The sequence below is a fragment of the Danio rerio genome, chromosome 19, assembly GCF_049306965.1.
Source record: "Danio rerio strain Tuebingen ecotype United States chromosome 19, GRCz12tu, whole genome shotgun sequence".
Taxonomy (NCBI): Eukaryota; Metazoa; Chordata; class Actinopteri; order Cypriniformes; family Danionidae; genus Danio; species Danio rerio.
In genome coordinates, this window is record NC_133194.1 from 35390001 (window position 1) to 35404352 (window position 14352).

The 14352-nt window shown below is 32.8% G+C and overlaps 1 protein-coding gene across 3 annotated transcripts in view; it reads right to left on the reverse strand.

Annotated features, from left to right (window-relative positions):
• azin1b (antizyme inhibitor 1b) overlaps positions 1-10313 on the reverse strand; it is a 14135-nt gene extending 3822 nt beyond the window's left edge. For 2 of the 3 annotated variants that reach the window (XR_012394467.1, XM_073930556.1), the window contains exons 1-11: positions 10134-10313; positions 7784-7927; positions 6139-6315; positions 5866-6039; positions 5110-5282; positions 3772-3900; positions 3607-3688; positions 3445-3519; positions 3191-3356; positions 1573-1688; positions 1-204 (exon numbers count right to left, since the gene is read on the reverse strand). The exon at positions 1-204 is cut by the window's left edge. Coding sequence is in view for 2 of the 3 variants with exons in the window: in XM_073930556.1 (XP_073786657.1) it covers positions 1-204; positions 1573-1688; positions 3191-3356; positions 3445-3519; positions 3607-3688; positions 3772-3900; positions 5110-5282; positions 5866-6039; positions 6139-6240 (1221 nt within the window). In the remaining variant the exon portion in view is untranslated. 3 annotated transcript variants of the gene reach the window in all.
• Between the last annotated feature and the right edge of the window lie 4039 nt (positions 10314-14352).

Consider the following 14352-nt stretch of genomic DNA (forward strand, 5'->3'; position numbering starts at 1 on the left):
GATGGTGTAATACACAGGTGGTTGGTCTGTGTCGCTGAAGGTTGCTGGCCCTTCCTGACCGCTTGCCCCCATGTTGCTGAAAACGAGCCAGTCCCCAACAGCGAGCTCTGGGAGAAGGCAACGCTCCACCACCTGGTCCAGTGGGTCACACGATGGGCCCCACAAGCTGCTGGAGAACACTGGCTCATCTAGGGTGAGCGACATCTGAAAAACACAACACATCCAGTTTGAGAATCTCAGCCAACTGGTGTAACATGGTTCATGTGGTGTAGGCGTATGAATGCATGAATGGAAGGTTGTTTCCAAAACTCCAAAAATATACAAGTAAAATATTTGAGAATTTTTTCCTGAAACTTTGTTGTTTTCATGCAATTGAGAGTTTGCATCTCATAATTTTATAAGTACTAAGATTTTAAAATATCACAATTCTGACATTATTACTCAGAACTGAGAGATGTACACTTGGATATCAGACTTCTTCAGAATTGCATGACTAATTCACATCTCAGAAAACAAAAAATTCTAAGTTCTCAGAATTATTTAGATTTTTTTTAAGAATTATTTTAGATTATTTATTTTTTTAAATTATTTTTCTAACACACAATTGCAAGTAACAAAGTCAGAAATGAGAACGTTTTGCACATATAAGAAATTAGACCTTTTCACCATATAATTGGTAGTCAAAAAGTCAGAATTGCAAGTTTTATTCTCAGTTATTTCTTGTAACCAAGACTTTTTCCCCACAGTTATGAGTGTATATATAAATTAATAAATAAATATCACAATTCTGTCTTAACTAGCAAATGCAAATTCATATTATGTAATTGCAAGAAAAAATCCTGAATTGTGAAATATAAAATGTAATTACACATTAGAAATTCAGAGTTGAGAGAGAGTTTTGAATTTATTGCCATATCAGATTGTGTGGCTTTTTTTTTTTTTTTTTGGCAAAACCAATCATATTTACAAAATTTTATAAATATCACTTTTTCTAATAACAATAATAATAATAATATTATATATAATAAAAAATTATGACAATAAATAAACATCAACAGCAATAAATAATACATAAAATAAAAATCTAAAACAGTTTTTGAGGTTTACGTTTGATCAAAATTTTTGCATTTTTGAAGGATTTTGTGTGAACAAATTCCTCAAGTAAAAAAAAGAAAAGTTTAATTTTACTTTAAGATGTATTATTTTATTTTTTGAGTACTATTCCCATTCTGCTTGCCATTGGTTAAGGACATAGCCTTTTATTGGTGGCTTTAAATCTGAAAGTGTCAGAGTTGAGATAAAAACTTGCAATTGCAAAAAAATTTTTTTTTTTTTACCTCAGTCATCTTTTACTTTAGAAATGGACTTTCTAACTTGCAAACTGCATGCTTATATCTCAGTTGTGAGTTAAACAGTCAGAACAGAGTTTATACCTGCCAAATCTGACTTTGTTCTAGTCATTGTTACTAATGGGTTAATATAAAGAAATTCTGAGAAAAAGAAAGTTAGAATTGTGAGATATAAACTTGAACTTTATTTTTTTAATGCTACTTTCATAGGTGTGACACTTACCTTGTGGACAGAAGGAGTGGAGATGATATTTCCGAACAGCCTCCCCATGAAAGATCCATAAACACCATCGTTCATGTAATACACAAATTCTGGTGCGTCGCTAGATGTCAGCTTATCTAGAATGGCAAAAAACACAATTCAAAACCCTGTTTACACAATTTTATGATTGTTTGCGACATCAGCAACTTCTATCTATTATTTTATGGCAAAATCAACATAGATAAAAACACATTACATCCATATGATGTTATTTCGTCAATCTGTTCACAAGTGGAGTAGACAACAAATACTGAATCTGAAACATTTTGAGATATTTCACTGTCTAGTGTCTACCATATCCAGTGGGGAGTCAAAAACGCATTACTTCAGATTGCTTTCATAGTGTAAATGCTCATGTGGCTGAATGTGTTCAAACAGCCACAGAATGCCACCTACTGACCCAACAAACAATCATTTTACAATGCTTTGTGAGAAAGAATCACACTTCCATTTAACTAGTGTGATTTCCAATTATTAATTTTCCTTCGGCTTAGTCTCTAGTTCAAAGAGCGCCACAGCAGAATGAACCACCAACTATTCAGGCATACGTTTTACGCAGTAGATGCCCTTACAGCCACAACCCAGTACTGGGAAAAACCCATATACACTCTCACATTCACACACACACATTCACACACACACACACACACACATTCACACACACACATTCACACACACACACACACACACACACACACACACACACACACACACACACACACACACACACACACACACACACACACACACACACACACACACACACACACACACACATTACGGCCAATTTAGTTTACCCAATTCACCTATAGCGCATGTCTTTGGACTGTGGGGGAAACTCCACACAGAAATACCAACTGGCTCAGCTGGGACTCAAACCAGCAAGCTTCTTGCTGTGTGGCGACAGTGCTAACCACTGACCCACAATGTCGCATCGATGGGTTAATTTATTTAATTTAATATAACTCATTTGTCACACCAAGTGCTCCCATAACAGGGATGCAGAGTGTGTAGAAAGAAAAGTGGATATTTGCTAAAAACAAAAGGTCAGAAGAGATGCGTCTGACACATTAATAGTAGGTAAGGACTGAAATGCAGCTGACCACTTGTGAACGGATCCCTCATAACCTGTTAATAACAGTGTTATACAGTGCCATATACAGTGCTCAGCATAAATATAGGACAAATATAGGATGCTTTACATTAATACATTTGTGCATATTAGATTAGTCAGTATCAAACCAAAACAGAAACTAATGTAGATAAAATAAACTAGTCTCCCTCCCAAAAAACAGGACACCCAAATTAATAGAGAAAAAAATCTAATAAAATTATTTAACAAAAAAAGATTCAAGAAAAACATGAAAAAATATATTAAATTTAGTAATTTGTAATTTTTAGCATTAACTAAAGACTTTGTGACCAAACTCTTATTTTAATGGATAATTGTTTTAATAAAAACAGTTTTGTTTATATGCACCAAAAATGTTTTAAAAATTCACTGAGAAATGTATAAAACACTCTTTTTCAAAAAGGGGATATATGCTGAGCTCCCTAGATCAAATATGATGAGACTCACCGTGAGTGCTGGTATGGAGATCCCGGTATGCTGCTTTTTTGCCAATAACATTGACAGCCAGGGTGAAACAGGAAAACACAAAGAAATTTCCTGGTTCAGCAATGATGCTCACTCCAGATTCTGAGGGGAAATAAGCCTCCAGCAAGGGCCTGATGACCGAATGTACCTGAGCAAACAGACATGAAATAAAAGGTTTGAATAACATTTACACTAATAAATAAATAATAAATCAAAATTACAAATACAACATGCACCTGTTTCAGCTGAAACTCTGAACCACTGAATCCTCCACCAATATCCAGGATGTTCATGTCAAAGCCTAATTCCTTCTGCAGAGACAGGAAAGACTCAGCACTCAACAGAAATGACATCAAATTTCTTAGTAACCTCTAAATTCAATCAAAAAAACCACTCACCCCCATGTCAAAGATGCAGCGGGCATCTGAAAGTGCATGGGTGTATGCTTGGGGATCTTTGCATGATGCTGGTACCTGGAACCTGCAGGGGGAAAAAAAGCACCACTTTCTTAAAAAGAACAAAAAGCCACAGCGCATAATTGGGAAGTTGATCAGCAGACTTACGTGACTCCAACCACACTGACATTCAACTCCTTGGCCAATTCCAGAAGGTGTCTACAGCCCTTCAGTGAGCAACCGATGGTCACACTCGCCTCTTCAATCTGTGCTTCAGTAGACACTTGAAGCAGAAGCCTATCAAGACAACAATGATAGGCATAAATAACAAATTAACAATATAAAAATTAAATTATGTATACATGCATATTAATGTGAAAGATAATGTCATGAGTCCATTTTAAAAATAAAACATTTACAAACACATACAGTACTTAAACACACACACTGCTGTATTTTTTTTTATAAATCTCCCATGCTCAACAAAGGCTTTTTAACTCTGCTTATACAGTAAATATTACATTAAGATTTTTTTTTATTATGTTTGGTAATATGCCTCAGTCAACCAAATTTACATACTTAATTCAGTTACATCTAGTTTATTAATCAAACTTGTTCTTATGTTTTCAGTGTTATCCTTTTATCCAGTGTTCTCCTTCACTGGATGCTTTTAGATCTATCTTAAAGACTTATTTTTACTCTCTTGCCTTTGAGTGACGGATGCATGTAATTTTTTAGTTTTATTGTCTAGTTTATTTTATTGTAAAGCACTTTGGATCAACTACAGTTGTGTAAAATTGTGCTCTATAAATAAAGTTTGCCTTGCCGATGAGGGATATAGAGTGGTTCTCAAAGACATTTGTGACATTAAACAAACTTATTAAGAGATGACCATTAAAGACTGCACATGTTTATTATTTTACTGTTTAACTTCCATGTGCAAGTGTATAATAATATACAAACTATGCATCTAGCTTTACAGACACCTGTTTTACAGTACAAATTTTGTGAACACTAATGCTTTCTCTTGATGCTTTAGATTTGCTGGTTTTTGGCACAAAACATGCATTCACAATAGTAAGGACCATTACAGGGGTGGTCAAATGTATATTTAATTATTTTTTATTTTTATTATTAATATTGTTTAAGATACAGATCAAAGCAAACTATTTCTTAACTATTAAAGGGCAGCCCCCCATACATCTTGTGTTGACATCTTTCACGGGGGGATCAAATGTTAATTAGGAGGGTCTGACCCTCCCCAACCCCCCTTTAATTCACACCCTGTCTGTATCGTTACTCCTGCCTATCTATTATGCTAGTTTGCTAGAATATTTGCAGCTCAAAATTTTTTTTTTATATTATTATAGTAAATGATTAATATAGTAATGAGTGGTAATCACTATTGTTATTGCTGAAAACAGCCGTGCTCCTCTATTATTCTCTGGAAATGTGATGAGACTTGCTAAATAAAAAGCATAATAAATAAATAAATAAAAAACGTACTTAGCCTCAGGATGTGCACGGGCAATTTTTCGAAGCTCTGCCTCATTTTCACACAACAAAAAATTAATGCCAGTCTTAGCTGCATGTTTTATGAGTGATAGCTGCTTGCAAACTCCAGACAGAATGATGTTCTCAGGAGGGACATCATGACTAAGTACCAATGTAGTTTCGGCCTGAAAGAAGAAAACACATTTCTATTAGATGGTGTGCGTCAAATTCTCAGTGTATATACACACACACACAGAAACACACATGTATAAAGTGGCTACAGAAAAATCATCATACTCTTTAAAATAATGACTTTGTTTGTCATACAGCCTGAATTCAAAATCACACTACAAATAACTTTTCCAGCCTTTAAAATGTTTTTGTGGTCTTATCCTAATCTGTGCCTCTCTACAAATTCATTCTGAAGGTATTTTGAAAGCATAATGCCAGTAATGCGAGTATAGATCACAGGTGTCAAACTCAGTTCCTGGAGGGCCACAGCTCTGCAGTTTAGTTTTAACCATAATTAAACACATCTGATCAAACTAATTAAGTGCTTTATGATTAATATACCTACAGATTGGTGTTGAAGCTAGGCTGGAACTAAACTCTGCATGGTTGTGTCCCTCCAGGAATTGAGTCTGGCACCCCTTGTATAGATTTCCACAGGGTATGATGATTTTATACAGCCACTGTATGCTTCTATATATAAACACTTATTTCAAAAGCCGTCTAATAGCTTTAAATAGGAATAAAATAAAAAGCTACCTTATTTGCACAGACAAATCCCACACCAAGTGCAGACAGGAGCTCAATGACTACAGGGCTGCTGTTACAACTGACTGGGTAAAAGGGTCGAACGAGAGGCATGGTGGTTTTCCAGACAACATGCTGTCGCATTAGGGCCCCAAGGTCGGCCACAACAAATGCATTCTTTTCAGCCTGACGACAAAAAGTAAAAGAATTAAAATCAGTTTAAATCAATGAAGGAAACAACACCATAATAATGGAACATGGTGATCAAATTACAGTTTAGCTTACCAGATTTTGTTCATATATGTGGTTGTCAATAACATTTTCAAGGGTCGTTCCTCCCTCAAGTAGTTCAATGAAGTAGTTTGGTGCATCAACGAATCCTTTCATCTCAACCGTATTCCGCAAATCCGACAATCATAGAGAGTTTACTGAGCCGCTGGGGTATTCTGGGTATGCAACAAACTGTTCAGGTGGAAAACAAATGCACAGTAATTTAATCCAACATATTGCATAACAAACAAATAAGAGCTCCACAAAATCCTCTTTTCTAAACTCTGGATTATACATTTTATATTTTGGTTATATACTTTATATTTTACTACATTTATTATTAATATTACCACTTTGAAAGGCACTTTACTGTATAATTATACTATATGTCTTTTATTAATTAAATTTATTATTATTATATTTATTATTATTAATACTACCACTTTGAGAAGTACACTTAAATGTATAATAATTATAATATTTTCTTTTATTTTTGAATTATTATTATTATTAATACGACCACTTTGAGAAATACTTTAATGCATAATTATAACATTAGTCTTTTATTAATTGAATTTATTATTATTAATAATACTATCACTTTGAGAAGCACACTTTACCGTATATTTATAATATTACTATTACTATTAATATTTACTATTATATTACTATTACTATTTATAATACTACTATTATTATTAATTTTACATTTATTATTATTAATACTACCACTTAGAAGCACACTTTACTGTAAGTATATTTCACTTTTATTGATTGAATTTATTATTATTATTATTACTACATTTGTTACTAATACTATCACTTGGAGAAGTACATTTTACTGTATAATTATAATATTTTATTTTTATTAAATTATTATTATTATATTTATTATTATTAATAGTTCCATTGAGAAGAACACTTTACTGTATAATTATAATACTTTTCCTTTATTAATTGAATTTTTATTATTATGTTTATTATTATAAATACTACCATTGAGAAGTACACGTTACTGTATAATAATTATAATAGTTTTCTGTTATAATTTCTTCAAGTAATACCAAACTTTTAAATGTAACAGGTTGAAGTGAAAATCAAAGGGCCCCATTCAAACATTCTCATATATTTACAGACAAACCTTCACATCAAGCCGTAAAACCACAAAGTCAACTTGCACATTTCAAAACATCTATTTTTATGATCAAACTTTGTACAGGAAGTTCAAAGTCACCATAAGGGTATCAATGATCTAAATGTGGTTACTACAAGGTTCACAAGGCTAATAAGCACAAGAGGCAGGGAAAACGAATAACATAACTAGAAAAGACATCACATGAGTCCATCATTAGAGATGACTGCAGCACACAGGCTTCAAGAATGTGACCCTTTTTTATTTTTTTAACTCACAACCAATCAAGATAAATCTCTACGGCTTTGAAGCACAATAGAGCATTTGATGGTATTACCAATGGATTTGTGTGGTATGAATGGGGGACAAAGGTGTTGCATATAAGCCACCGATAGCGTTATGTAAAACTAAAAACAATCCACTTCACTTTGATGAGTGCAGAATTTTGCAATTTAATAAAGGATGTTATTACATAATTGTCTACAACCAGTGATTTAGAAGTTATGTGTTTAATATTTATAGACTCACATGGACAACGTAGGAGATGGTCCTCTCCCGCTATCAACTAGGATCCCAAGGCGGCTCAGCGTTGAAGTCGAACAGCTCGCGGTAGAGGGCCTCCCCTAGGCCTTCTGGGTATCGCTTATACACTCGCAGAGAGAGTGGGGAGCCCTGGGGAGTCACAAAAACAGGTGTAGATTTCAGGATTTGATTCACAAGAGCAGCTGATTAATTTAATAATGTTATATAACAACAAAAATGTTGGCAGACAGGTTAAAGCATTTTTGAAATAACTATAGAGATGCAACTACTTTCCCTTTTCAGGTGCTTTCTATTGGATTATATTAGGCTATAATGTTTTTTTTTTATCAAGTAACTACTTATATGCTGTTGTACTTTGCACTTGACCAGTTAAACAGACCTGGGAAATCTGTTACTCCATGTTCTCGTTTTTAAGCATTAAACAACATTGTCTTATCTGGATCTTCTCAAATGGGATCAATAAATGAAGTAACTTGTTGAACATTTATCAGAGGTCATGGTGTTTGTTTTGAACACTCTGTAAAGCCTACAGTATTCTTGTATTGATTAATGAATTCCTTTTAGAATCAAAATTATCAACAACACTAAAACCATCTAATATATTCTGCTATCTCACTGATATTTCATACTTTTTAGCTGGTAATATATATATATATATATATATATATATATATATATATATATATATATATATATATATATATATATATATATATATATATATATACATACATACATACATATATATACACATATACATATACATATATATATATATATATATATATATATATATACATATATATATATATATATATATATATATATATATATATATATATATATATATATATATATATATATACATACATTTTTTATAACGTAACAAAATCAGAGATACATCAGAAACAGCCAATAAGGATACAGATGGGTACTGAAAGGATTAGGCAGAAAAGAAAAAGGGAAGAACATTTGTACAATGTTATTTTAAAACCATATATATGGTGTTGAAGGTAAAATTAATAAATTAACTAATAAATAAAAATGAAAAAGGGAAGAGGGTTGGGAGATGTCTCATATACTTAAGTATACAATGTGACTGTTTACTAAATCTATGTTGTATGTTTAAAGTTAGTTATGTGTATAATTCTTGGAAATGGTTTCCATCTTGCTTCAAATTAATTTGTCCGGAGTCTATTGGAATAATAAGTTATTCTTTGCATTTCATAATTTTCTCTGATTGTTTTGATCCGTTGTTCGGTAAAATGATTTTTATTAGAATTTTAAATGCTAGCATATGTGAATCAAAAATGACAACAATCATTATATCTGCTATTAAACATTGGATTATTTTTCATCTTTTTTGCTTTGCTTTATAAACTAAATTAAGATATTTCTTTTAAATTTAACATAAAATGCCATTCAGAGTATGTTATGCATTAAATGACAAACAATTTACCATGTTTTCAGACATGTTTAGATTTATTATTATGATTTTTTTTACAACTTCAGAATAATATATGAAAATTTACAATAGCAACAAACAAAACATTTGTTTTTCTAACTAATTGCCATTTTCTGTTAAAAATAATAATAAATAAAAAACAACTCTAAATACAGTTACAATATTTGTATTTAGGATTACTCAAAACTATACCCAGTAAATCCAGAAAAACTAATATTTTCAAGTAATCTCATATCTTATATGAGAAAAGTATCTTATACGTCAGACTCTAGGGGGATTAACGTTAAGTTAAACTGGTCAATTAAAGGTTTTATCTTGAAAAGATAATTTTCCCGATATTTACTAACACCATGTTGCTATGGTACAATAAACATTGATATTGCGCGTTAATTCCAGCTTTGTAATGGATTAACGTTTCACGAATACAATTGTTCTCAAAGAAGAAAACAAAATCGTAAAATACATAACTAGTCCAATCATAATGTAGGTCGTGACCACATATAAATGTCTTATCTGATAACACCACGCAGTAAATCAGTATACATTAAATAATGTATAACACACTCGTCATTCAATAACCTGATAGGACATGTCGTAAGCGCTTGGGTTTGGTCCACTGAATTAGCTCACTAACTATTTAGCCAACTACACCAGTCATTCTCGGACAGTTCGTTTAGTATCAATAAACAGGTTTAATTCGGATCATTTGTTAGTTCAAAATCTATTTCTCGTTGTCCTTCACGGAGCATTGCCGTTGCCTGTATAACAAGCGCCACTACAACTAACCGCCATGTTGTGTCACGGCTCCTCACAGCAGACGGATAATTTTTCCGGGAAGAAGACTAGAGCAACAAAAAACGCGGTACTTACGTGAGATAACGGCCTGAATGATTTGGAAAATCGTCTTCTCTTTTTCGGCGGAATTTTTAAAGAGTGGTGGGGACACAAATAGAAGAAAGAAAGGAGGCTGAATGTGCCATATGCCTGGGTGAAGAAGGCTCGGTTGAACACGAGAGCGCTGATGACTGTCGGACTCACGCAGAAATGGTCGGAGGAGGAAGGCGGGCGGTTTGTTTGAGAACAAGGGGCGGAACCCAACTGTACAAATCCTAGCGTGAAAGCCTTGCTTATGAATATTAATCAGGTTACGTGACTGGCTTAGCGTCTGGCCCGGGAGGATCCTAATTTGATTAATATTCATGAGATTAGCTTGTCGCTCAGAGCAGGGGGCGTGGTCAAATGTACTAGTGAAGAAATTATGTTTATCTTAGATTCATTAGCAAATTCCTTTAGCTGAAGTACACTCCTTTGAACATGTACGGGCCAACGTGGATTCTGTTTATATATACACGCTACACAACTGCCTTATCTTTCCTTTGTTTTCTAGTATAGGCACTTTAGCTAGGTTAATCTGCCCAAATTTGGGAAAAAATATGGACAAACTCAAACACTTTGTTACATTTTTAAATAAAGAACTTCAACCCAACAGTTGTCCATATTTTAACCGCACATGTATTAAAACAACCAAGCATTTTTGTACTTTTAAGCTAATTTTTGTGTGCACATTATGTATATTTTTATATAATTAAAAGGAGAAATGTGGGTAAATACACCAATATATTTAGATATTTAAATGTGTAGTTTGTCACATAAAATCAGTATGTTGTATATTATATTTATGCTGCATACAGATGTGCCTCTAAATCTAAATTAAACTAATGTGTTCTTGCTCTTTGTCAGGAGACTGCATTTGTCATCAAACATCATTTGTGTTGTGTCTGATTCATATAGTACTGGTTCACAGTTGGCAAAACTGTTATAACTAACACACAGAATAATACATAAACAAACAAGACACTGAAAGGTATGATTGTTTCCATGGTCGTTTGCTGGGTGAAAGGTTATTTTTTTAGGTTTTGGGTTCTAGCTTTTCTGCCAAAGAATGATAATTCCCTAAACAGACTAAAAAGCTTAATTTCAGACAAATAGCTTGTTATAATGCACATGCCTATTCTGAAGGTCTTGTTTCAGTAAACTGGTATTAAATTGCTCTGTTTATCTTTTATTAAAGCAATAGTTCACCCAAAAATGAAAATTTACTCACTATATACTCACACTTAGGTGATTCTGTAGCTTTTTCTGATTATATAACAGAATATATATAGGGCGACGCGTTGGCACAGTAGATAGTGCTGTCGCCTCACAGCAAGAAGGTCGCTGGTTTTAGCCTCGGCTGGATCATTTGTCACTTCTGTGTGGAGTTTGCATGTTCTCCCTGCTTTCGTGTGTGTTTCCTCCGGGTGCTTCAGTTTCCCCCACAGGCCAAAGACATGTGGTACAGGTGAATTGGGTAAGCTAAATTGTCCGTAGGGTATGAGTGTGAATGAGTGTTCATGGATATTTCCCAGGGATGAGTTGTGGCTGGAAGGGCATCCACTGCATAAAACATGCATTCCGCTGAGGCGACCCCGGACTGATAAAGCGACTAAGCCAAAAAGAAAATAATTTAATAAATAAATAGTTCTGTTAATATAAAAAAAAAATGTTGGATACGCTAGCAACTGACTTTCATAAGAAATAAATTACTATGAAAGCATAGTACCCCACTTTACAAAAACACACCAAATAAACATATCTTATTTAAAGGCATCCACTATGCATAACAAACTTTTTTTTAAACTTGGTATATAAATGTTAATGTTTTAAAATTATGGTGCAGAATTTAATTTAGTGCTTCATGTCTGGTCTCAAACCCACTTAATATTGAATAGCCTATATCAATCAGGCAGTATTCATTTTAAAAGAAACCAGATCTAAAATGCAGTAGTTTTGTAAAGGAATGAATTGAGGAAGCACTTGAGCTGGCTTACTGAATATTAAAAGTCCCCATACCCCATTGGAGTTTTTTGAATTGCCATCTTTATTTCGTTTCTTTTTTTTTTTAATGTATTTATACAATTTTCAGGAAATACAGATACAACAACAAACAAGTGAACTTGAACAGGGGGGAGACAAAAAGTGATAATAATAATAATTAATTAAAAAATAAATAATAAAATCAAGATCAATAATATATTCCATATTCAAGCACCACAAACCTTTACAAGATCTGACCTCATTAAATCAACCCTCTGATGAGTATGGAAGTTATGTTTGAACCCATATGCAACAAAAATTTATCCCACCTCTCATAAAAAACAACTTTGATGTGTAAAACACAAGTTAAGTAGTCAATAGTACATATTTAAGTATTACCCTGTGCCAGAGAGACTTCGTAGAAGATTTGTCCATTATCCAGTTCAGGAAAATACATTTTCTTGCACAAAATGTCAGGAACTTGCAAAGTGTTTTTTATTGTTTGTTCATATTAATCTCGTTGTATATCCCACGCAACATATGCTTTAGGTCACAACCAATATTAATAGATAAAATACCATTAATTTTTTGTTCAATCATGGCCCAGAACTTTTGAATTACCCTGCAAAGCCAGAAACAATGAACAAACTCTCCTTCCTCTGTTTTACATTTCAGGCACATTGGTGACAACTCCTCTTTAAACTTGTGCTTCCACGAGGGAGAGATTTCATTTTTAAAAATCACATCATGACAAACCACTAAATGGTAAATACATTAATACTGCTAAACAAAACTGTGCAGCAGCACACATGTAAAAATGTAAATATGTAAAATACATTTAAAAAACAATCCTCACAATCTCACACACCTCAGCTCAATTAAATACAGATATAAAACGTGTTACTCTTTGCCATTATTCATTAGGACTCCGTATCCTCAGATGACAGACGAGGACATCATTCAAATATACAGCCTACTAAATGGTGTGTGATATTTTTGTTTCTATTGGCTGTGCACCAATATCTCTGTTTTGATTGGTTGTGTGTGCATGTATGTCTATCAGAGTTGAGATATTATAATTGTCTTGGGCATCTGTCCAAAAAAAGTCCACAAACACAAACAGACTCAATAAAATTTATTATAAAACAACCTCCCCAGAAAAAAGAGCACTTTCTCTTAAAAAAGGGAATTAGCTCAATGCTCTAAAATACTCAGTTGCATGTTGATTATAAACTTCCTTCTCATAATTTGTATTTTATTTTATTTTTTGTAAATACAGTTGAAGTCAGAATTATTAGCCCCACTTTTTCTTTTTTCCCCCCAGTTTCTCATTTATGGAGAAATGGAGATTTTTTCAACACATTTCTAAACATAATAGTTTTAATAATTCATTTCTAATAGCTGATTTATTTTATCTTTGCCATAATGATGATGAATATTTGGCTAGATGTTTTTCAAGACACTTCTATACAGCTTAAAGGGACATTTAAAGGCTTAACTAGGTTAATAGGTTAACTAGGCAGGTTAGGGTAATTAGGCAAGTTATTGTATAATGATGGTTTGTTTTGTAGACTATCAAATATAAATAGCTTAAAGGAGCTAATAATTTTGACCTTAGAATGTTTTTTATAAAAATTAAAACTGCTTTTGTTCTAGCCAAAATAATACAAATACGACTTTCTCCAGCGGAAAAAATATTATCACACTGTAAAAATGTCCTTGCTCTGTTAAACATCATTTGGGAAATATTTTAAAAAGAAAATAAAATTCAAAGGGGGCTAATAATTCTGACTTCAACTGTATCAAACACATTATTGTTTCTGCTTCAAATTACAAAAATGTTTAGGTAGCCTACAAAGCAAGCAAATAAAATATGTGTTCTTTCAAATATCTTTTGTTTAAAATAAAATGCCAAAATAGTAAAGAAATAGTGAAAATATTTCTTCTGTTTAATACTATTTCCCTGCATTATTTCATTTTATTATGCATAACTTATTTTGTAAAGTAGTTACATTCATTTTCTTTGCATATGTAAATTTCCCTGGTTGTTGCCAACATCCAGGGAAAATTTCAAGTCAACGGCACCTTTAGAAACATGTTATCTAGGAAAAATGGGGACGTGTTCAATACTTGTTTTCCCCGTATCTTAATATCTAATTTAACATAAATTATTTTTTGAAATCTAAAAGTAATACACACTCAGGCTCCAGATGATGTTAATAAAAAGTACCTT